This window comes from Stomoxys calcitrans, chromosome 2 (genome assembly GCF_963082655.1).
Source record: "Stomoxys calcitrans chromosome 2, idStoCalc2.1, whole genome shotgun sequence".
NCBI lineage: Eukaryota > Metazoa > Arthropoda > Insecta > Diptera > Muscidae > Stomoxys > Stomoxys calcitrans.
The window spans coordinates 127,771,560-127,796,763 of NC_081553.1; the positions used below are offsets into that span (position 1 = coordinate 127,771,560).

Consider the following 25,204-nt stretch of genomic DNA (forward strand, 5'->3'; position numbering starts at 1 on the left):
CAATAAAAATTATTTTATTAATTTTAACCGCCTTTATAATTGTACAATGTTATTGCATTTAAAACTTTTCAAAGTATTTATGGGCGAATACATAGTTAAAAGTGTATAGGAGGAGGAGCAAAGATTAGTACATGCTACCGATAGAACTGAAAGTAGGTATAGAAGTAAACTAAAACTAAATAATTGTTGAGATTAATATTTAATACATAGAGACGCAACGAGACGGTAAACAACATTTTGAAACTTTCATCAGATCACACACACAAAATTTATCTACTACCATCATATCAGCTGTTTCCTCAATCACAGTGAATTTGTTGGCTTTTGGCTGTGCTAGGGCTTTACTCGCTCTTACTAAAAATAATTCATTATTTTGTTCTATACTATAATTCTTTACATTGTTATAATGTATTATGAGATAGATATATGTATATACGTAATTATGTGTAATTAGTTGATGTAAAGCACGTTGCTCTGCATGATTCCTTTAGCAATAGCTGAAAAAAAAACAAAAGAAAAGAGGGAGATTAAGTTTACTGAGAAACATTTACCGGTAAAATCTTATTTTAATCTAAACGTTTAGATTAAGGATAGTTTTGCAATTTTTAAAACAATGGATTGAAAGATATTTCGCGTCTTGATGTGTCATTGCTATTTGATGGGTAAAAACATTATTCAAGCCAACGTATGGATTGATCAATTTTATTTAGATTCTGCTCCGTCCAGTCAAACGGTTGAGTAATGGTTTGCTTACTTCAACCGTTTTGCCCCAAAGAAAAAAAGGCGACAGACAATGTACTGTGTCACAACACGCTTGTCTAACGTACTTAAATTGGCTATGACAGAACATTTGTCTCATTAGTCGCTCCTTCTAAAATCTCTGACACTAAGTTTCGAGGTGACCCCACCATTTGATCTTTCAACGGGCTTTTGGTCGTCCCGGCTTGTGTGTACCACCGTTACCGCCTTCAAAAGACTTCGTCATCATGCAGCTCGTGTTTCATACGACGCCTATATTCTCCATTAACGAAAACTGGTCCATATATTTTACGAAAGATTTTTTCACGCAAACACTCCAAATACTGCTCATCTGCTTTCCCAAGAACTCATGCTTCGGAGCCATACAACAGCACGGATAGTATCAGTATTTTTATACCCTCCACCATAGGATGGGGGTATACTAATTTCGTCATTCTGTTTGTAACACTTCGAAATATGCGTCTAAGACTCCATAAAGTATATATATTCTTGATCGTCATGTCATTTTTTATTGAAATTTGGCACGTAGTGTTGTGCTATCACTTCCAACAACTGTGCTAAGTATGATTAAAATCGGTTCATAATCTGGTATAGCTGCCATATAAACCGATCTGGGATCTTGACTTCTTGAACCTCTAGAGGGCGCAATTCTCATCCGATTTGGCTGAAATTTTGTACAACTGCTTCTCTCATGACCTTCAATATACGTGTCTAATATAGTCTAAATCGACCAATAGCTTGATACAGCTCCCATATAAAATCTATCTCCCGATTATGCTTCTTGAGCCCCTACAAGGCGAAATTTTTATTCGAATGAACTGAAATATTACACAATGACTTCTACAATGTTCAGCATTCATTTATGGTCCGAATCGGACTATAACTTGATATAGCTCCAATAGCATAACAGTTCTTATTCAATATTCTATGTTTGTCTATCAACAAATGCGATCAATGGTATATAAGATTCGGCCCGGCCGAACTTAGTGCGCTCTTACTTGTTTATTTTTGTAATTGTCGAGAGGTGGCTTTTCTACTCCGCTGTTTGTTCAAAGTAGCATCTGTTAGCCAATATTATCCTTCGCTTTATTTAAGAACTGGTGTCATTTGTTTCGATTACGGCGGTGCCGAAGTAGATAAAGTTGATCACTATCTCAAAGTCGTAGTTCCAAACTATCTTCATTTTCTTTATCTACTCGGGTTTACAGGGCTTTGTGGTAGTTGATATCATCCACTTTGATATCATCTCCATTTACTACTTAACCCATCTACGTTGATTCTCTTTTGATACTTCCAAAAGCTGCGGAGAGGTTCTTTCTTATTTTAACTGAGGAGCGTGTATCAGCAATAGTCATCATGCAAAGTCAGTTTGAAGGGATATTGTGTACAGGACATTGTATGCTGAGGTTTCAATCATCGGGTATGCGTACTTCTAGCCAAATTGCGCAGACAAACTGATGCATACGCTTTATAAGTGTGTCGCCTCCTGTCTTAAACAGTTCATCCGGTAAACCATCGGCTCCTGCTGCCTTATTGTTTTTTAGACGGGTTACTGCTACGTAGACCTCGTTTTGACTATGTGGTACACATTCTATACCATTATCAGGGATTGGGTCTGCGGTATTCTCATGGCCGCCATCATCGGATACCAACCGGGAAAAGTGTTTTTTCCATATCCTCAGCACACTATTTGTTTCAGTTACATGTTTCCTGTCTTTGCAGGAGGACGCTGACATTGATAATGCCAACGATTTGATGTTTAATTCTTTGGTAGAATTTTCGGACTCTATTCTGACACCTGAACATCATGATTCGCTCTCACTCACGTCTCTCTATTTTTTCTTCCTACTGCGAAAGAGACATTTCTGCTCTCGCCTTTTCTACCGATACCTCTCCTTCACCTGATGCTTTGCTACTGACTGTAATGTTGCCCTGTATGCCGCATTCTTGGATTCAGTAGCTTTTTGGCACTCCTGGTCGTACCATGGGTTCCTTGGGGGAGGCTTTTGGCACCCAAGTAAGGATATGGCGGCTCTTTCCATGCAGTGGGCAATGGTTTGCCATTGCGCTGCTATACTATCAGGTCAGGGAGTGCTTTATTCAAGCAGTTGGGTCAGCCGAGTGGAGTATGCCGTTGCCACATGTTGCGTTTGCAGCTTTCCCATGTCCATCTTCCGTGCAGTGTCAGATCGTAAGTTTCTCGCCACAATAAGAGGTGTGCGAACCTTTGCTGCAACATGGTAATGATCTGAATCGATGTTCGCTCCTCGGATCGATATACATCGTATATCTAATAGCGGGTTGAATGCCTTCCACAACATGATCTATTTGGTTTCTCGATGTTGGAATCTGGTGCTGCTAACCACCATGGAAGTTTCTTAGTGTAGGCTAAATTTTTCCGACTGTTGGGCCAAAGGTATCTTCTTTTCCTTTTTTTCCCATTAAAATCTCCCAGAACGGTTTTAATATCATGGGCGCAACAGCGGACATATTCTCTATCTAGGCGATCGTAGAAAATATCCTTGGTCGGTTCGTCCTTGTCTTCCGTCGGGGCATGGGTGCAAATAAGGCTGGTGTTGAAGTTTTTGGTCTTTATGCGGATTGCGGTTAGCTTCTTATACACCGGAGTAAACCTGGAGTCAAGAAATGTCAGACTCCGACTTACCACAAATCCAAATTCAAATTCATGCCTCGTTTCATCGCAGCCATAATATAGGGCGTCACCTTTCGGTGTTGTTGTGGAGCCCCTCCCGAGCCATCGCACTTTCTGCATGGCAGTAATGTCTGTCCTGTCTTTCTCCAATACATTCGCCAGTGCGTATTCGGCATCCTCTCTATAAACAGTGCGGAGTTCTCACTGCAGACATTCCAGGTTAAGATACGCAAATTATGATCCTTAAAACGTTTGCGGGGGTCGTCGACATAGGGGGGATCCATTTTCAATCTTGTTTTCATAGTAATTTCTTTAAACGGATGTTAAAGGTAGCTACCCATGTTACACCGCGGGGAAGTCTGTGTCTACATTGAGATGAAGGAAGACCTAGCTTAGCCTGAATTTTACAAAGTCAAAACCCAACAGAACCGTTGTTTGATTTCCAACATACCTAAGTCACTGCACGAACTGTGTTACAAATTACTTCCACACACCCCGTATTCACCAAATTTGGCCCCCAGCCACTACTACCTGTTTGCAAACCAAATAAATACTCCAAAGAAAGAGCTTTGTCTCCAATGACGATCTAATTGCTAATACTGAAGCCTTTTTGTTAGCGTGGTACCATCCGAGATAGCTGCTTTAAGTCCCAAAGAGCATTCAACTGGGTTGAGTATGGCAGATTATAAAAAATTTCTACTGGAAAGTAATGAAGAAAGAGATGGCCGTTTCATGTAGGTATGGTGACCACATTTCTCTACAGGAGCTACATTTTCTAAAAATTACCTTATTGGACCTAGTTAAACGATGATTTGGGATTAAAAGCTTACATAACTGGATAAAGCACTCCAACCCCTCTATACAGTGCAAATTTGGAGTTGGCATCTTTTTCTATGTGGCCATAATGGCCACATTTCTGTCCTGAAGCAAAATTTTTCTATGGCCCACAATACACCAATGGTCATGGTGAACACCTTGTTGCAAAAAAAATTACGTATACCTATAGAAATTATATTTATAATCTCGCATATAAGGGACCTTTGGCTTTTGTCTCAACTTCTGTTCCCGAATTAATTTTCACATGCATAGATCGGCGGAAACAAATCGATCTAAACATGTAAATAACGTGACTATAAAAATTGCTTTATAATATGATATAATTTAAAAATATGTTTGACCGTTACATAAATATACCATACCAAATTTGTTACATAAATATACCACTGTCGAACAAAATTCAACTATTTCAAAAAATAACAGGAAAAACTGTTCGGATTATGAAATAGGAGTCAAAACGAGAAGACATGTGTATCTGCGTCTAGAAAGTTTTCATCCCTTTTGTAAGGCTCTTCTTACAAGAGGGGGAATTTTACCATTTGCAATTTTGGATTACTCGTAATCCCCCGGATTTATAAATATATATTCTTCGGAAATATTACTAAAGAGAAATATTCTTGTGGAACATTTTAACTCCCAAACGACTCACTAAAGGTGGTTTTTGGTTGCTCAAATTGTTTTGTGGCCTATCAAAATATTCTACAAAAATGTTCGTCATGAAATTTTACTATAGGTCTCTAAATACACCTAACCCTAAAACTTGACCCAAACGTCAGTAATCACTAAAAATGTAAAGTATCTAAATTTGTATCAAAACGCCTATAATTCGTCATTTTAAGACTAGGATGTCAGAAACAAAAATGTTCCTTACAAAATTTGAATATAAATCACTGGATAGCAAATATCTGTATCTATAACAGATATCGTGAAAAATTTCGATATCAATTTTCGAGTTTGAGCAGCTAACAAAATTTCCTATATTTTCTCCGCATTGCATGCTAAAATTTAATTTTTAGTCAAAATTTATACGAGTTACGAATCAAAAATTTTGAAAAGCCAATTTCTTCAATTTTGTAACCCCAGGCGGTACCTAAATACATGCAAGATCATGCCAGAATTGAGGTCTCTACGGCCAAAAATACAAATTTTGCCCATTCACATTCTACTAAGGAACAGAGGCAAACTTCTCACATATCGATGAGTGCAATCCGATTCAAGTTTAAGCTCAGCTCTAAGGGACCTCCTTATCGGCGTGCCGTAGTGCAAACCCTCTTTGGAGAGGAAGTCTCTACGGCCAATTTATTGAAAAATGCCGAATTTGCAAACTTCTTTTCCCAGTATAAAATTTAATATTTAGATTTCAACTTGAACATTTCGATGCAAAGCAAATCTGACCTTGAGAAAAATATATATTTTAAGTATATGAAATATTTAAAACCAGTAAAGAAGGGCAAAAGTCGGGCGGTGCCGACTGTATAATATTACACCCACCCTATAAGTATTGGGTTGCCTAAAAAGTAATTGCGGATTTTTTAAAAGAAAGTAAATCCATTTTTATAAAATAAATAAAACCTTTTGCCATCTTCCTGGCAAATTTAGTATTCCACGCTCATAGAACTTCTGGCCTTTATCTGCAAAAAAACTGAACTAAGGTCGATTTTATAGCCTCATCATTGCCGAAAGTTTTACCATTTAAGGAGTTCTGCAAAGATCGAAATAAATGGTAGTCTGATGGTGCAAGGTCAGGGCTATATGGTGGATGCATCAAAAGTTCCCAGCCAAGCTCACTCAGTTTTTGGCGAGTGACCAAAGATTTGTGCGGTCTAGCGTTGTCCTGGTAGAATATGACACCTTTACGATTGACCAATTCTGATCGCTTCTCCTTGATGGCTGTATTCAATTTGTCCAATTGTTGACAGTAAACATCCGAATTAATCGTTTGGTTCCTTGGAAGCAGCTTAAAATATACCACACCCTGCCAATCCCACCAAACAGACAGCATAACCTTCTTTTGGTGGATATCAGCCTTTGAAGTGGTTTGAGCTGGTTCACCATGCTTGGACCATGATCGTTTTCGACTAACGTTGTTGTAAACAATCCATTTTTCATCTTCAGTTATGATTCGTTTTAAAACGGATCGAATTCATTGCGTTTAAGGTGGATATCACAAGCGTTGATTCGGTTTGTTAAATGAATTTCTTTCAATACATGCGGTACCCATATTAAAATTGACGCCAAACAAACAAATGTAAACAAAATTTCGCGCACTTTTTTTCTAAAGCAAGCTAAAAGTAACAGCTGATAACTGACAGAAGAAAGAATGCAATTACAGAGTCACAAGCCGTTGAAAAAATTTGTCAACGCCGACTACATTACTACTATATTACCGACAATTACTTTTTGGGCAACCCAATACAATGTGGGAGCTATATCCAATTCTGAAACAATTTTGGAGGACCTCGGCAGGTCCTTTCAGGTGGGTTATTAAGCAACCCTTATCAAATTTGAAGCAAATATGTTCAATATGTAATAACTACGGTTGACAAATGACATATGTATGGGAGCTGTATCTAAATCTGAACCGATGTCGAGCAAACTCAGATATTGTGGTAGTCGTCGAGAAAAGCATTGTACAAAATTTTGGCAAGATTGGTCAATAAATGCGCTTGCAGTAGCTATAGGAGAGAAAATCGGGCGATATACATATATGGCACCTTTATCTAAATCTTGACCGATTTCTATGAAATTCACCAGTAGTGTCGAAAGTCATAAGGAAATCCTCTCTGCTAAATTTCGAGATAATCAGTTAACAAAATGAGGACTATATTGCAATATTTCTCAAAATCGGACGAACATATATACGGGAGCTATATCTAAATCTGAACCGATTTCGAGCAAAATTCTCATGTATTGTGATAGTCGTCGAGGAAAGCGTTAAACAAAAATATGGGAAGTTTGGTCAATAAATGCGCTTACAGTGGCTCTAGGAGTGAAAATCGGGCGAAACATATATATGGCAGCTATATCTATATCTGGACCGATTTCTATGAAATTTACCACTAATGACGAGAGTCATAAAAAAATCCTTCCTGCCAAATCTCGAGAGAATTGGTTAACAAATTACCATTTTATTGTTGTTGTTGTTGTAGCAGTGTTTTGTACACTGAAGCGGCAGCCCTCGCCGATGAAGGACTTCATCGGGTCAATCCGGTACGTACAACCGGCTAAATCTTGACCGATTTCTATGAAATTCACCAGTAGTGTCGAAAGTCATAAGGAAATCCTCTCTGCTAAATTTCGAGATAATCAGTTAACAAATGAGGACTATATTGCAATATTTCTCAAAATCGGACGAACATATATATGGGAGCTATATCTAAATCTGAACCGATTTCGAGCAAAATTCTCATGTATTGTGATAGTCGTCGAGGAAAGCGTTAAACAAAAATATAGGAAGTTTGGTCAATAAATGCGCTTCATCTTTAGACCGAAAAACATGCCTATACCAAATTTGAAGACGATGAAATCTGCAGTTTGTACACAAAATAACATGGACAGATGGAAAGACAGACAGACGGACGGACAGACGGACGGACAGACAGACGGACAGACAGACCGACAGACAGACCGACAGACAGACCGACAGACAGACTGACAGACAGACCGACAGACAGACCGCCAGACAGACCGACAGACAGACCGACAGACAGACAGACCGACAGACAGACCGACAGACAGACGGACAGGCAGACGGACAGACAGACGGAGAGACAGACGGAGAGACAGACAGGCAGACGGAGAGACAGACAGACAGGCGGACAGACAGAAAGACAGACAGACGGATAACTAAATCGAATCAGAAAGTGATTCTGAGTATATCGGTGTACTTATCAATGGGTCTGTCTCTCTTCCTTCTGGATGTTACAAACAAATTCACTAAGTGATAATACCCTGTACCACAGTATTGGTGTAGGGTATAAAAATGGGCAAAAATTTCTATCTTTTTTTCCTATAAATTCTCATCAAATCACGTATTCGGAACACAAAAGAAGTGAACATTAGTCTACCATTTTTGAATGCATTGATATATCTTTATGTAATTGGAAATACAAAGAGCGGAAAAGTTATGCGGGTTAGAAATAAAATAATTAATTAAAAACTGTTTGCTTTCGCAGTCTAATGCAAATGCGAAACAATGCACACACAATAACAACAATACAAATAACACTACTTCATATTCACAATTTTTGATTTCAAACCCGTATAAATTTTGACTGAAGAGACGGGTGTTATTATATAATGCTGCAAAATTATTGTCTGCTATCCAAATCAGTTAAAAAATTGAAAATTGGTTAAAAAATGCCTTCACAAACATCAAATTAAGAGACCAGCCTCTGCGACATTTTTAAAAACAAATTTTTGTAAGTCGAAGTTCTTTTTGGGGGGCATTTTTAGGGGCTTTTGAGCCATTACAAGCAAATAAGCAATTTTGAAAATCTGATCATGAATGCTGTTTTGGCAGCACGAACCAATGGGCCACGTGCTTTTATTGCACATAGTCTGGATATTTATAACCATATAAAATTTTGTGAAGATATCTTTATTCGTTCACAAGTGGAAAATTTGTTTCCACTAATTTTTTCCCATTCCACTGTGTGACGTTCGAGTTAAGTTTTGGATTTAGATGTATTCAGAGACTAATAGTAAACATTCATGAAAACTTTTGTATGGAATAATTTGTTGAGCAACAAATTCATTTTAAACGAGTTTTGAAACCTTTTTTTAAAAAGGAAACTAAAAGACCTCGTTAGTGAGTCGATTGAGGTTAAACAAGTAAGAAGGCGTTAAGTTCGGCCGGGCCGAACTTTGGATACCCACCACCTCGGGTATATATGTGAACCACATTTCGTCAAAATACAGTGAAAAATGCATACCTTATGCCCCATAGCAGCTCTATAGATATCCTCCGATTTAGACCAAATGCTTATAAGTACAAGTCATTGTTCAACCGAGAGATCGGTCTATATGGCAGCTATATCCAAATCTGGAGCGATCTGAGCCAAATTGAAGACAAATATCGAAGGGCCCAACACATGTCATTGTCCCAAATTTCGGCGACATCGGACAATAAATGCGCTTTTTATGGGCCCAAAACTTTAAATCGAGAGATCGGTCTATATGGCAGCTATATCCAAATCTGAACCGATCAGGGCCAAATAGAAGAAAGATGTCGAAGGGCCTAAGGCAAATCACTGTCCCAAATTTCAGCAAAATCGGATAATAAATGTGGCTTTTATGGACCTAAGACCATAAATCGGAGGATCGGTCTATATGGCAGCTATATCCAAATTTGGACCGATCTGGGCCAAATTGACGAAGGATGTCGAAGGGCTCAACGCAACTCACTGTCCCAAATTTCAGCAAAATCGGATAATAAATGTGGCTTTTATGGGCCTAAGACCATAAATCGGAGGATCGGTCTATATGGCAGCTATATCCAAATTTGGACCGATCTGGACCAAATTGACTAAGGATGTCGAAGGGCTCAACGCAACACACTGTCCAAAATTTCAGCAAAATCGGATAATAAATGTGGCTTTTATGGGCCTAAGACCCTAAATCTAAGGATCGGTCTGTATGGCAGCTATATCCAAATCTGGCCCGATTTGGGCCAAATTGACATAGGATGTCAAAGGTCCTATCACAACTTACTATCCCAAATTTCAGCAAAATCGGATAATAAATGTGGCTTTTATGGGCCTAAGACCCTAAATCGGCGGATCGGTCTATATGGGGGCTATATCAAGATATAGTCCGATATAGCCCATCTTCGAACTTAACCTGCTTATGGACAAAAAAAGAATCTGTGCAAAATTTCAGCTCAATATCTCTATTTTTAAAGACTGTAGCGTGATTTCAACAGACAGACGGACAGACGGACGGACACGTCTAGATCGTCTTAGATTTTTACGCTGATCAAGAATATATATACTTTATAGGGTCGGAAATGGATATTTCGATGTGTTGCAAACGGAATGACAAAATGAATATACCCCCATCCTTCGGTGGTGGGTATAAAAACATCCTATAAATCTCTTATACATTCTTTACCACACACTCTCAATCTGAATACTCTTTCTCATTTTGTGACAATGCGCGTAACATTATTTTGGTTTTTTAAAACGACTCACACTAACACACAACACCGATCTGTCTAATCCCATGGCAGCCGGTTGTATGTACCGGTTTGACCCGTTGAATTCCGATCTGTCAGGAGATGCTTAGCTGCGAGCTACCGCGCGTCCATACGGAATAGCTGCAACAGCAGTCGCGAACATTCAGTGGTATCGAGCGGAGAATATCAGTGAGACGCCAGGCGCCACCGGCTCTGGCACAAATACTGAGTGCCTATGATGCTCAATATGACAAGGCGAGTTATTGGCGCCTTTAAATAGCCAATGGGCACCTTTTTACCGCGGCGATCGGTCCTTTGAACCTGAACGAGCTTGTTTGCCTAGGAGCTCTACGAGGATCGCCATCTCCACAAGAAAATCAGGCTACAAAAACAACATCTATTGTCTATCCAAAAAAACCGCTATGCAAAAATAAATCAGTAGCTGAGGTGTGTTCAAACTTACACCAGTATTAAAAAAAAATTTATATAGATTTGAGATAGGTTTATTTCACAGATCAAATAAATATATTTTAAGGTCTCATTTAGTTTTGTGCAAACGGACGTTAATGTTTATTTCGGAATTTAATAAAGAACTGTAAAAACTTTTTGTAATCAGTCTTTACTTGAAATGGGATAAACTATTAAAACAACTGAATGGCCTAGTTTGCTAAATGCCAATTTGCACATGAACATTCCACTAAGGAACAGGGGCAAACTTCTCACATATCAATGAGTGTTGTCCGATTCAAGTTTAAGCTCAATAATAATGGATCTCCTTTTTATAGCCGAGTCCAAACGGTGTCCCGCAGTGCGACATATCTTTGGGAGAAGTTTTTACAGGGCATAGTACCTCACGAATGTCACCAACATTAGGAAGGGATAACCATCACTGGAAAAATTTTTTTCTGATGTTCTCGCCAGGATTCGATCCTAGTTCGCTATTTTAAATATATTTCTGTCAATCTTACCAGTAATATTGCCGAGGACACTCAGGATATTCATACGAATAATCGTAAACCCAATATTTACAAAAATTTCCAGAAGAGGGGAACTTTCCCCCTTGCTGGTTTACTTTTCGATGTAAGCATTTAAAGCGATGTAAGTAGACACTCTCGTGTCTACTCTTTTAACCTCTTCTTTTATGATCCATGCAGTTTTTCCTGTTATTTGCTGTTGTGTTCCACAGTCTTATTAGTGGTCTCTCACTCACAACATCTTGTTAGGTGTTATTTTATTATCTTACCTTTAATAACATAGGGTTCATTTCATTTTTCAAGATTCGACGCTCCTTCTACCAAATGCTCTGCCACTAGTTTACATTCCGGTTTCAATTCCTTGAAACGTCGTATGCCTTCCAAAGTTACGCTGGTGCCGCTCACATCAAGGAATATAAGATTAGGAGAACACTGCACCAAATGTTGCAGTGAGACATCTGTAACCCAGATGTAGTCGCGAACACTAAATCTCTCAAAACGATTCTCACTAGGACGATTATTAAATCTTATCCAAACAACACCGTGTTGAACTGGTTGACGTGTCCGCCCGAAACAACATACACCACGATCTGTTATGCTACCACTTTGAAACTGACGCCTCGAAGACAAAAGAGTAAGTGAATTGTGATATACATTTGCCCCCCCGCCATATTCCACTCCATTGTCCTCTCCAAAATGTCGGTCTGGACCTCCACCACCTGCTGCTCTGCCAAGAGGATTGATTATATCCCAAAATAGATTATGTCTTATCATTTCTTCAAAGGCTGGCGGAGGTAATTGTTGTTGTTGTTGTTGTTGCTGCTGTTGTTGTTGTTGTGCTCCTTGAGCCGTCATCAGTAGATGTCTGAAGTGACTGCGTTCTCTATCTCTTAGACTTATGTGTACTGCATTTGGAGAAGTACGATTGCGCACATCCAAGTAAATAATGTGATCTGGTCGCGGCAAAAATCGACTACGTGCTGGAGACATGCTACCAACCACGGGCAGAAGATTTAACGAGAACCGATTATCACTGCCAGAGGCAGAGGGCGAAGGTGACGAAGATTCTGCATCACTTCCCGCAGACGATCGCGAAGATGTTGAGGGAGATTCCTCGCCGTTGTTCAACTCTTCTTTCGATAACGTTGGACTTTTACTAGCCAGGCTTCTAAGTTTTTGTGCCGATGATGTTGATTGGTTTTCTGAGTTGCCATTTAACTTTGACACTGAAGTTAGGGATGTACCATTACTGAGTACTATCTTCGTAGCAGACGATGTAGAAGGCATTTCGCTTTCGTCGGACTCGGCTGTATTTGTAGAGTTTGCTGACGGTGTTTCATTTGTGGGAGATGATGTGGTAATATTTTCTATTTTTGATACCGGGCACTGAAGGTAAATTTCTTTTAAAGTTTCTACGGCATTAAAACACTGCAGGTCGGAATCACACAGAGGTGTATTGCATAAATCCAAAATCTACAATTGCAAAAATAAAACTCACTTGAATCAAATAATTAAAGACATAAAATAATACAAAGTAGTATACAAAAACTTGAAAAAATGCTTGCACATGCATCTTTCTTTTTATCTACGAAAAATGATTATAACATTGGACTTACCTCCAACTGTTTGAAACCTTGACGCCCTGCTATACTGCCATACGGAATAAACTCTTGCATTTGACTGCATCCTTTTAAACTCAAGTAACGTAATCTGGGTAGTTTAGAAATTGGCATTACATAGTAGGGATCAAACCAACCGTTATTTTCTATAGCCAACTCATCCAGGTTTATTAAAATCGTATCGATGCCAGTAAATATGGACTTGTTGGAATCAACGCGAACATGACAATTGCTCAACACTAAACGTTTGAGCGTTATAGGAAAATCGTTAAATGTTAACTGAAAACAAAAACAATTCAAAATGAATAAGATACAATTTCCAAATGTGTACGTATCACGACGCGGAGTTGAGCAATTTTTACTCGACTACGACTCAGGAGTCGACTCCGAGCACTTGATTTTTTTTTAAATATTTAACAAAATATTTTTTAAAAGAAATCAAAAAATTTCTAAGCTAAAATGCTTTTAATATAAACAAAAATAATTTTCTTAATATTTTACTTCGAAGAAAAGTGGATTTAAATGACCGCACTTGCTTTCAAAAGTAGTAGGCTTATCGCCATTCATTTTTTTTTAATACCACCACCGAAGGATGGGGTTTTATTCATTTTGTCATTCCGAAATATCCATTTCAGACCCTATAAAGTACAAATATTCTTGATCGACGTCAAAATCTAAGACGATGTAGGCATGTCTGTCCGTCTGTCTGTCTGTTGAAATCACGCTACATATATATAAGATTCGACCGGGCCGAATCTTATATACCCTCCACCATGTTCGCATCTGACGAGTTCTTTGCGCAGTATCTGTTTTTAGGCAAACAAAGAATAATGAATACGGACGGAGGAGGAGCTATATCAAGTTATAGCCTGATTCGGGGCTCAAGAAGCAAAATCGGGAGATCGGTTTATGTGGGAGCTGTATCAAGCTATAGATCGATTCTGACCATATTGCACACGTATGTTGAAGGCCATGGGAGGAGCCGTTGTACAAAATTTCTTCCAAATCGGATGAGAATGGCGCCCTCTAAAGGCTCAAGAAGTCAAGATCCAAGATCGGTTAATATGGCAGCTATATCAGGTTATTTACCGATTTGCGCCATACTAAACACAGTTATTGGAATTCATGCAAAATTTCAGCCAAATCGGATGAGAATTGCGCCCTCTAGCGGCTCAAGAAATCAAGACCCAAAATTGGTTTATATGGCAGGTATATCAGGTTATGGACCGATTTGGGCCATACTTCGCACAGTTGTTGGAAGTGATATCAACACACTATGTGCAAAATTTCAGTTAAATTAGACAAGAATGGCGCCCTCTAGAGGCTCAAGAAATCAAGACCCAAGATCGGTTTATATGGCAGCTATATCAAAACATGAACCGATTTGGCCCATTTCCAATCCCAACCGACCTACACTAATAAGAATTATTTGTGCAAAATTTCAAGCGACTAGCTCTACTCCTTCAAAAGTTAGCAAGCTTTCGACAGACAGACGGACGGACGGACATGGCTAGTTCGACTTAAAATGTCACGACGATCACGAATATATATACTTTATGGGGTCTTAGACGCATATTTCGAGGAGTTACAAACAGAATGACGAAATTAGTATACCCCCATCCTATTGTGGAGGATATAAAAATAAAGATATTGAGTTAAAACTTTACACAGATTCTTTTTATACCCACCACCGAAGGATGGGGGGATATTCACTTTGTCATTCCGTTTTGCAACACATCGAAATATCCATTTCCGACCCTATAGAGTATATATATTCTTGATCAGCGTAAAAATCTAAGACGATCTAGACATGTTCGTCCCTCTGTCTGTTGAAATCACGCTAAAGTCTTTAAAAATAGAGATATTGAGCTGAAACTTTGCACAGATTCTTTTTCTGTCCATAAGCAGGTTAAGTTCGAAGATGGGCTATATCGGACTATATCTTGATATAGCCCCATATAGACCGATCCGCTGATTTTTGCTGAAATTTGGGACAGTGAGTGTGTTAGGCCCTTCGACATCCTTCTTCAATTTGGCCAGATCGGTCCAGTTTTGGATTTAGCTACCGATCCGCCGATTTAGGTCTTAGGGCCATAAAAGCCACATTTATTATCCGATTTTGCTGATATTTGGGACAGTGAGTGATTTTAGGCCCTTCGACATCCGCGATCGATCCAGATTTCGATATAGCTGCCATATAGACTGATCTCTCGATTTAAGGTCTTGCATCCATAAAAGGCGCATTTATTGTCCGATTTTGCCAAGATTTGGGACAGTGAATTGTCTCAGGCTCTTCGACATGCTTCTTCAATGTGACCCAGATTGGTCCAGATTTGGATATAGCTGACCTATAGACCGATCCGCCGATTTAAGGTCTTGGGCCCATAAAAGGGGCATTTAATGTCCGTTGTCCCCGAAATTCGGGACAGTGACTTAAGTTAAGCCCCTCGATATACTTCTACAACATGGCGAAGATCGGTCCAGATTTGGATATAACTGTCATATAGACTGATCTCTCGATTTAAGGTTTTGGGCCCATAAAAGTCGCAATAATTGTCCGATGTCGCCGAAATTTGAGACAGTGAGTTGTGTTAGACACTTCGACATTCTTCTTCAATTTGGTCTAGATCGGTCCAGATTTGAATATAGCTGCCAGATAGACCGATCTCTCGATTTAAGATTTTAGGCCCATAAAAGGCGCATTTATTGTGCGATTTCGGCGAAATTTAGGACATCGAGTTGTTTTAGTCTCTTCGACATTTTTCTGCAACTTGGCCCAATTCGGTCCAGATTTGGATATAACTGCCATATAGACCGATCTCTCGATTTAAGGTCTTAGACCCATAATAGGCGCATTTATTGTCCGATTTTGCAGAAATTTGGTACAACGAGTTGTGTAAGGCTACTCGACATACATGTTTAATACGGGCTAGATCGGTCCAGATTTAAATATAGCTGCAAATATACCGATTTCCCGATTTAAGGGTTTAGGCCAAAAAAGAGAATTTTTTAAGCGATTTTGCTGAAATTGTGCAAAATGAACTGCGTTAGGCCCCTTAAAATTCGTACCGAGTATGTTTCCATAAAGATATAACTACCATAAAGACCGATTTGGATATAGCTGCCATATACTCCGATCTCCCGATTTTAGTTCTTGATTGGCAAGTTTATTACTCGTTTTCGCTAAAATTTCATATATTTAGATATAACTGATATGGGTTCATAAATGAAAAAATTTCAAATTTCGAATGGGGCTATCCGCATGAAATTTTTAAAAGATACTTCTTATTGATGTGGGTCGTTGGCCGTTGCAAATGGATCATTTGGTGCAGATTGATTTTATTTTATAATACTAAACAATTTTAAAATTCTCTATTGCGCTTGTGAATCATGTCGTCTTAAAGAGCCCTGCTTAAATTCAGATGTGTGCTTTACAACCTACTCTAGTTGGGATGATTGTAAAGCACCATGATACATTTGAAAATGAAATCGCGATACTGGAAACCGGTCAAACGCTTCTAGCAATAACACACTTTGGCTGAATTTTAAATGTTTTTCGCTTATGAATTTTATAGAAATTGGTTCAGATTTAAATATAGCTCCCTTCTAGAGCATTTGCAAGCGCATTTTTCAACCGATCTTCTTAAAATATTTACGAATTTTGGTCGAAATTCTACATAAAGACAAGATTTTATTGAATTTTTCCAAAAACAAAATTTTAATGCAATTTTTACAGCTTAACATTTTAATTAAATTGTTTTAATTTCAAATACATATTTGTAAAAAAAAGGAATTTTCTTTAATGACAACATATTAATAACATTTTTTCTGAAAACAATATTTCGAGAGAAGTTTCCCACAAAAAATTTCCCTGAAATTTTGACTGTTTTTGTTTAATTTTACTATTTTTCAATTCAAGCTCAGGTTTTTCTTTTTTTATTTAATTTATTTAACAATATTTCAATGGAATGTATTTTCAACATATGATATATCCTAATGAAGAACAAAACACGAATTTTATATACGAAATATTGATAAATACAATAGTTTAAATAAAAAAAATAACTCAATTTTGAATTTAAAAACAGCAAAATTGAATACAACAGTCTACGATAAAAATAACAACTTTATATTTTTTTCTTCTAAAATATTTTTAGAATTAGATTTTTTTGTTGAAACATTTTTAATGCTTTCTCCGAGACTCCGATTGCGACATTGCAACCCTTTTTTCTTTGCTAAACATTGACACTGATTGTTATTTTTAAGGGCTACACTTATAAAATTTTCTAAACAGTTAATCCCGATTCACACAAATTGTTGTTGAAGCAATGTGTTTTTTTTTCGATTCGCCTTCTGGGTTCTGCTGTCTGGTCCATGTGCAGTAAGATTGCCTGGGCAGTCAAATAATGTTGCGTGTGTTCCCTGGTTACAATCGCGACATACATTTAACACCCTGGCATCAAGCTCTGTAGGAGTTGAGGTGCCTGTATCTGCCGAGGGAAGCTAACTTCTTCAGGTTCAATGGGCGATCGATCTCCGAAGACTGCATTCACAGCTATTGAACACTTGTGCTACCGTATCTGCCCGAATACTATCTAGACTCTCCTAAAACGCCAACTGATCTAGTGATTCTCTGTTATTGTGCTGATCCTGCGATAGCATCCCAATCGATACTGCTTAGAGAGCATGTATGTACTAGTTCGCACGAGTAGGATTTTTGTCTCTTGATGGAGGCGGTTCACATGAAAACTGAGTAGAAAGCCCGTCACAGTACGCAGCGTTCTGACAGATCTGAATGTATGTAGTCAACAGGGTTTCTTTGTCAGCACCAAAGTGCAGCCGACAAGCGACTTGAGAACCTTTTTTCTACTCCTGAACTTATCACAAATAGCAGTTGTATGCGCGAAAGATATATAAAGGCTGTTAAAAGTGACACCAAGTATTTTGAGATTCATACGCCTACGGCTATCACATCCCCGCCTCATGTGCCTCCGCTGATCGTGGAGTGAACAGTGTAGTTGACGACATTGTAGCAGATATCTTCAAATGTCTGGCAGCGAAATAAAGTCAATTTTACCTCTGTTTTGGAGAGCTCGATTAGGAAGATTGGCTAGAGCAACTCCGTAAGAAGGGATTTTATCCCCTCTTGTGTAGCTTCTGGTCGTCAATTGGATTCTCTTTCAAATAATAGAGAGGGTGAAGCTCATTGCTTATGCGGAAAACGTCGTAATCGTGGTGATTATCGTTTCATTTCTGGCATTAAGGACCTCGTTTAAAAACGGCACTATTACACGGCATGTAAATGTCTTATGCCATCCCACTTTTTGGATTCACATGTAATTGAAAATGTTTGTCAAAATTGTCAATTTACATACGATTCATCATTTGTCTGTATGATTTCTTTATGTTTTTGTCAGCAAGAATAGAGCACTCTCTAATTGAAAACAAGTAAAAGCGTGCTAAGTTCGGCCGGGCCGAATCTTATATACCCTCCACCATGGATCGCTTTTGTCGAGTTCTTTTCCCGGCATCTCTTCTTAGACAAAAAAGGATATAAGAAAGGATTTACTCTGCTATTAGAGCGATATCAAGATATGGTCCGGTTTGGACCACAATTAAATTATATGTTGGAGACCTGTGTAAAATGTCTGCCAATTCGAATAAGAATTGCGCCCTTTGGGGGCTCAAGAAGTAAAATAGAGAGATGGATTTATATGGGAGGTGTATCGGGCTATAGACCGATTCAGACCATAACAAACACGTATGTTGATGGTCATGAGAGGATCCGTCGTACAAAATTTCAGGCAAATCGGATAATAATTGCGACCTTTAGAGGCTCAAGAAGTCAAGATCCCAGATCGGTTTATATGGCAGCTATATCGGGTTATGAACCGATTTGAACCATACTTTGCACAGTTGTTGGATATCATAAAAAAATACTGTTTGCAAAAATTCATTCAAATCGGATAAGAATTGCGCCCTCTAGGGGCTAAAGAAGTCAAGACACAAAATTGGTTTATATGACAGCTATATCAGGTTATGAACCGATTTGAACCATACTTGGCACAGTTGTTGGATATCATAACAGAACACGTCGTGCAAAATTTCATTCCAATCGGATAAGAATTGCGCCCTCTAGAGGCTCAAGAAGTCAAGACCCCAGATCGGTTTATATGGCAGCTATATCAGGTTATGAACCGATTTGAACCATACTTGGCACAGTTGTTGGATACAATAACGAAACACGTCGTGCGAAATTTCACTCCAATCGGATAAGAATTGCGCACTCAAGAGGCTCAAGAAGTCAAGACCCAAGATCGGTTTATGTGGCAGCTATATCAGGTTATGGTCCGATTTGAACCATACTTGGCACAGTTGTTGGATATCATAATAAAACACGTCGTGCCAAATTTCATCCCAATCGGATAAGAATTGCGCACTCTAGAGGCTCAAGAAGTCAAGACCCAAGATCGGTTTATATGGCAGCTATATCAGGTTATCGGTCGATTTGAACCATACTTGGCACAGTTGTTGGATACCATAACAAAACACGTCGTGCAAAATTTCATTCCAATCGGATAAGCATTGCGCACTCTAGAGGCTCAAGAAGTCAAGACCCAAGATCGGTTTATATGGCAGCTATATTAGGTTATCGGTCGATCTGAACCATACTTGGCACAGTTGTTGGATATCATAACAAAACACGTCGTGCAAAATTTCATTCCAATCGGATAAGAATTGCGCACTCTAGAGGCTCAAGAAGTCAAGACCCAAGATCAGTTTATGTGGCAGCTATATCAGGTTATGGACCGATTTGAACCATACTTGGCACAGTTGTTGGATATCATAACAAAACACGTCGTGCAAAATTTCATTCCAATCGGATAAGAATTGCGCACTCTAGAGGCTCAAGAAGTCAAGACCCAAGATCGGTTTATATGGCAGCTATATCAAAACATGGACCGATATGGCCCATTTACAATACCAACCGACCTACACTAATAAGAAGTATTTTTGCAAAATTTCAAGCGGCTAGCTTTACTCCTTCGGAAGTTAGCGTGCTTTCGACAGACAGACGGACGGACGGACGGACGGACAGACGGACGGACGGACGGACGGACAGACGGACGGACATGGCTAGATCGACATAAAATGTCGCGACGATCAAGAATATATATACTTTATGGGGTCTCAGACGAATATTTCGAGTAGTTACAAACAGAATGACGAAATTAGTATACCCCCCATCTTATGGTGGAGGGTATAAAAATTACATGTGCTATTTTGAAAAGTGATTTTCATGTGTTAGTTTCGTTTGCATTACACGACATGTACAACTCAACATGTGCTAAATTTGACATGTCATAAGACAACTACGTACCGTGTAATAAAGCCTTAAAAAAGTTTTCGATGGTCAACGGGCTTATCATAAACCCCAAAAAGGCTGATCTGGGACTTTTCACTAGGAGCCATAAGCTGGATGATTCTTCTGGCTTGATTCTTAATCAGGGACTAAGCTGGAGAAGGAAGGAAATGTCAAATGCGCTCTATTCCTGACGAAGTTCGATAAGAATGAGCTGGGGGGTAAGACATAAGCGTAGAAAGACGTCCGGGGGTGTTTAGATTCTACACTAAAGTGTATTAAAAACCAATTTTATTTAAATTGCTTCTTTTATTGATTTTCATTGGGTATAAGCTACCCGATGCCATCGGGAAAAAGAGTATTGAGTTCCTTGTAATGAGCGAGTTGTAAAACATTTTGACGGGTGTGGTGTATTTCAGGCGGAGGTCTTTGCTGAAGACACTTGAGACGATTTCAAAGCGGAAGTGGCTGCCCAACCAGACTGGCGTTGAATGCTCTAGCGTCAGCCATGTGTAGTCGATTCGAGTTAGAAGGTACAAGGACATTCTCTTTTTCGAACGATGTGGAAAGGACTATCAGGTTGCATTGGGTCCCAGGCTATCGAGCGGTCGACCAGCTGGCCAGGAATAGATGGTTGTTAAGTGAACATCGTGCTACGGAATTGTCAATCAGTGCTATGCTTTCCAGTGTTTCAAAGACCTTGTCCCCCAGTATTTCGCGAAACAGGACACATCACTTATACTGGGACTGATGAAGTATGATCTCGGACTGCTGATAAGAGTCACGACTTGTCATTGCAACGTCATGGCGCTAACGTAGCGCTGGAGCTAGGGAGAGACGGACTTTTGAGACGATCAAACACCTTTTGAGTTACTGCTCCTCAAAAACTAAATTTCTCTTCAGTAATCATTGAAAAACATTCCATTCGATTGATATTCAATTTCGTGGTCAAATACCTCGATTATCTCCCCTTTGGGAGATAAATAAAAATTAAAACCTGTTGATTCTGAACTGAACTAGGTTTTAAAAATCAGAAGATTTATCACAAATTTACAGATAGTACTCTGTTATTACTTCTAAAATCATTTATATTATGATGCAAATGTAATGGTTTCTCAAAGAAAAAGGTTAAGGACAAGTTGCAAAGGATGATGATATTGGAATCTCAAATATTTTTGCATCATTTTTTAGAACCACTTATTCCACCAAATCGCACGAGGACACTTCGATATCCCTACCGATTTATGAATTCTCATCTATGCACATAGATGTCCATAGTTCTGATGTTTCTACAATGTTGGAAAACTGTAAATGCCTCAAAAGCATTACAGCTGCTGGGCCAGAGGGAATCCCAGCATGCATACTGAAACATTGTGCGGAAAATTTCACTCTTCCTGTTTGCATACTCTTCAACAAATCTTTATAGTCTGGGTATTTTCCTGAAATGTGGAAGGAGTCTTACATTGTTCCTTTATTTAAGTCGGATAAGAAAACTGACGTTTCCAATTATAGAGGCATGGCAAAGCTTAATGCTATAAAAAAATTATTTGAGAAACTTGTAACAGATTCAGTTCAAAATCGTCTGCAAACTGCAAACATGCCCATGAACATTCCATTAAGGAACTGGGGTAAACTTCCCACAAATCAATGAGTGCTGTCCTATTCAATTTTAAGCTCAATGATAAGGGACCTCCCTTTTATAGCCGAGTCCGAACGGCGTGCCGCATAGCGACACCTCTTTGGGGAGAAGTTTTTACATGGCAAAGTACTTCACAAATGTCGCCAGCATTAGTAGGGGAACCACCGCTAAAAATGTCTCTGATGTTCCTGCCAAGATTCGAAACCAGGCGTTCAGCGTCATGGGCGGACATGCTAACCTCTGCGCTACGATGGTCTCAAATATCCAAATTTTATCAAAATACCAGCATGGTTTTCGAAAACATCGCTCGACATTAACGAATATTATAAAGCCCACTACGGTTGTGAAGGATGTATTTAGAAAAAAAAAAACCAGATAGACTCTATTTATACTGATTTCAGTAAGGCATTTGATAAGATAAATCATACATTGTTATTAACCAAGTTCCATTACATGGGATTCTGCCCATCGTTATTAAATTAGATAAAGTCGTTCCTTATTGACACATCACAAATCGTGAAATTTGGCAATGCAGTGTATAATATAATTAATTTAAGTTCTGGGATTTCACAACGGAGCCATGACTTGCGTAATCTATTACGCCACTCTAAAATACTTGTGTATGCGAACGATGTCAAAATATTTCTGTCGTATAATCTCGAGACGTATCAAAGTTTATTGCAATCTGATTTTAAGTATATGACCTTTTTTAGACTAGGTAGTATATAATCAAGTTATTTTGATGGCCGCTTGATTGAATCTGTCTCATCTATGACTGATCTTGGGTCCATTTTGGATCACCGACTAGACTTCCGCGAGCATATTTTTGTAATTACTAACAAGGCATATAAAAGCCTAGGCTTTATAAAACGCTGGAGTAAAGAATTCTCAGATCCAATAGTTACTAAGCAGTTGTTATTGTTGTTGTACTTGCGTAATCTATTACGCCACTCTAAAATACTTGTGTATGCGAACGATGTCAAAATATTTCTGTCGTATAATCTCGAGACGTATCAAAGTTTATTGCAATCTGATTTTAAGTATATGACCTTTTTTAGACTAGGTAGTATATAATCAAGTTATTTTGATGGCCGCTTGATTGAATCTGTCTCATCTATGACTGATCTTGGGTCCATTTTGGATCACCGACTAGACTTCCGCGAGCATATTTTTGTAATTACTAACAAGGCATATAAAAGCCTAGGCTTTATAAAACGCTGGAGTAAAGAATTCTCAGATCCAATAGTTACTAAGCAGTTGTTATTGTTGTTGTAGCAGTGTTGTACACTAAGGCGGCAGCCCTTGCCGATGAAGGAATCCATCGGGTCAATCCGGTGCATACAACCGGCTGCTATGGGATTGACTAATCAATTGTGTATTTCTTTTGTGCGTTGTATCTTAGAATCCCAGGAATCGTGGGTGGGACCAGAAGGATTTGCTTAGCTATAATTACAGATTGAATCTAATTAAATTACCAACCCTGAAAAGTCGTCGCGTTATGCTGAATGTAAATTTTCTAATGAACATTACTCATGGTCAAATATTATCAGATTTTATTTTAGACAGACTTTTTTTATAAACGTTCCAATCAGACCAACTCGTCATTATCAACTACTTCAAATAAATTATTATAACACCGCCGCCTATTCCTTGAATTCAACAAATTCTATCATCTAATTGGTCTATCAGAAAGTCGTGAGTCGATAAAAAGGAAGTTAATTTTATACTTGAATCATATATAGTATTTAAAAGCTCAAATAAAATATATATATACATATATATTTGTTTGTACAAATATATTTAGCAGTTAATTTAGTCTGCAAGGATTTTGTAATCTATAGACTTAATAGACTTAAGGCAAAAAAATCGGCCCATAATATGATACAGCTTCCAGATGCAATGCGATGCGTGATATACTACACATCGCAAAGTCTATATCGCAGCAAAGCGCTTTCAAGGGGGAATGCTGTATGGATTATCTACAGACTCTTTCGGAATCCAAGATTTAATAGTCAGACCCACTGGTTTTCTCTATTCATCAATTTAATTTCAATAAAAAAAGAATTTGTCTGCCTTATACCCTTTCCAACTATCTATCGATAAACACAATAGGCTTACGGTGGCCAGGTGAAGAGCGTAGCCAATGTGATGGCTAGAGCCGTTTACCGTAATCTATATGAAAGAATGTTTTTACGAACGATTTTCCTATATGAAAGCAAGCTAACATTTAGTATGGTCGTAGTCCCCTAAAAAGCATAACATTTAAAACTGGTACGCCTAGTTTGTTTTAAAATTTTTCCCCAATTCTTACCTGATTGAAATCAAGTGTTACGCCATATAATTCCATAGTGACCAACTTTGTACATCTCGTCGTCAAAGATTTCCGCAACGTTTTATTAAATTGTTGTATTTCTCCTTCGATGTGTTGTGATGGTGATGGACCCCTAAGTTTAATACTACGTGTCTTCTCGTGTGATCGTTCTAGCATATCCTCCAATATGCCGATTGGCAATGGTTCTTGGCTTAAGTCAATATCCTCCCATAATCGTTTATCTAGAACGAATTTTTGGAATCTTTTGCTAACGCTGGAAAACAGAAGTTTTGATTAACGAGCAGAAATTTAGTAAGCTCTATATTCTATTTACTTCATCAGTGTCATCAAAGACCAGGTATCCAAGAATTTAAATATTTCATAAAGCAATTCATCGCAAAAATGTTCCAGGGAAAATTGATCATCCTCCAGAAGGTAATTATCCTCTGTCAAAACATCATTATCTCCATTCGTCAGCTGCTTCGTTGCACTACTTTCATCGTATTGGTGCTCATCATAAGGTGTTGCCTTCTTTTGCGGTGGTGGTGATTCTGCCGCTGTCGGTGTTTGTGAATTTCGACGTTTACGTTTGTTCCCGCAAACGACTCGTCCTTCCGCGATCTCCTGTGCATCATCTTGCTCCTCTGTTCTTTGGCACGACTCCATTACAAGTTATAGCCTTTAATTATATATGGCTTTAGAATTATTTAATTTTTTCTCAAGGCAAAAGTAGTATGTATTTTGTGTTATCTATCTTTCCTTTCCGCGGGATGCCAGATGGATGGCAATCTACCGCAGCTGTAAAAAATCACATATCCGATACATCGAATTCAAAGAAGAAACACAATCGTGTCGGCAGACGTAAGGCGAAATA

General features: G+C 38.5%; 1 protein-coding gene across 1 annotated transcript; it reads right to left on the reverse strand.

Annotated features, from left to right (window-relative positions):
- LOC106083950 (uncharacterized) lies at positions 1-25,107 on the reverse strand. The gene is made up of 5 exons (XM_013247283.2): positions 24,665-25,107; positions 24,331-24,604; positions 13,015-13,296; positions 11,668-12,871; positions 1-497 (listed from the first exon to the last, which is right to left on the reverse strand). The coding sequence occupies exons 1-4, from the start codon at positions 24,994-24,996 to the stop codon at positions 11,690-11,692; spliced, it is 2,070 nt and encodes a 689-aa protein (XP_013102737.1). The 5' UTR covers positions 24,997-25,107; the 3' UTR covers positions 1-497; positions 11,668-11,689.
- Positions 25,108-25,204: the final 97 nt, after the last annotated feature.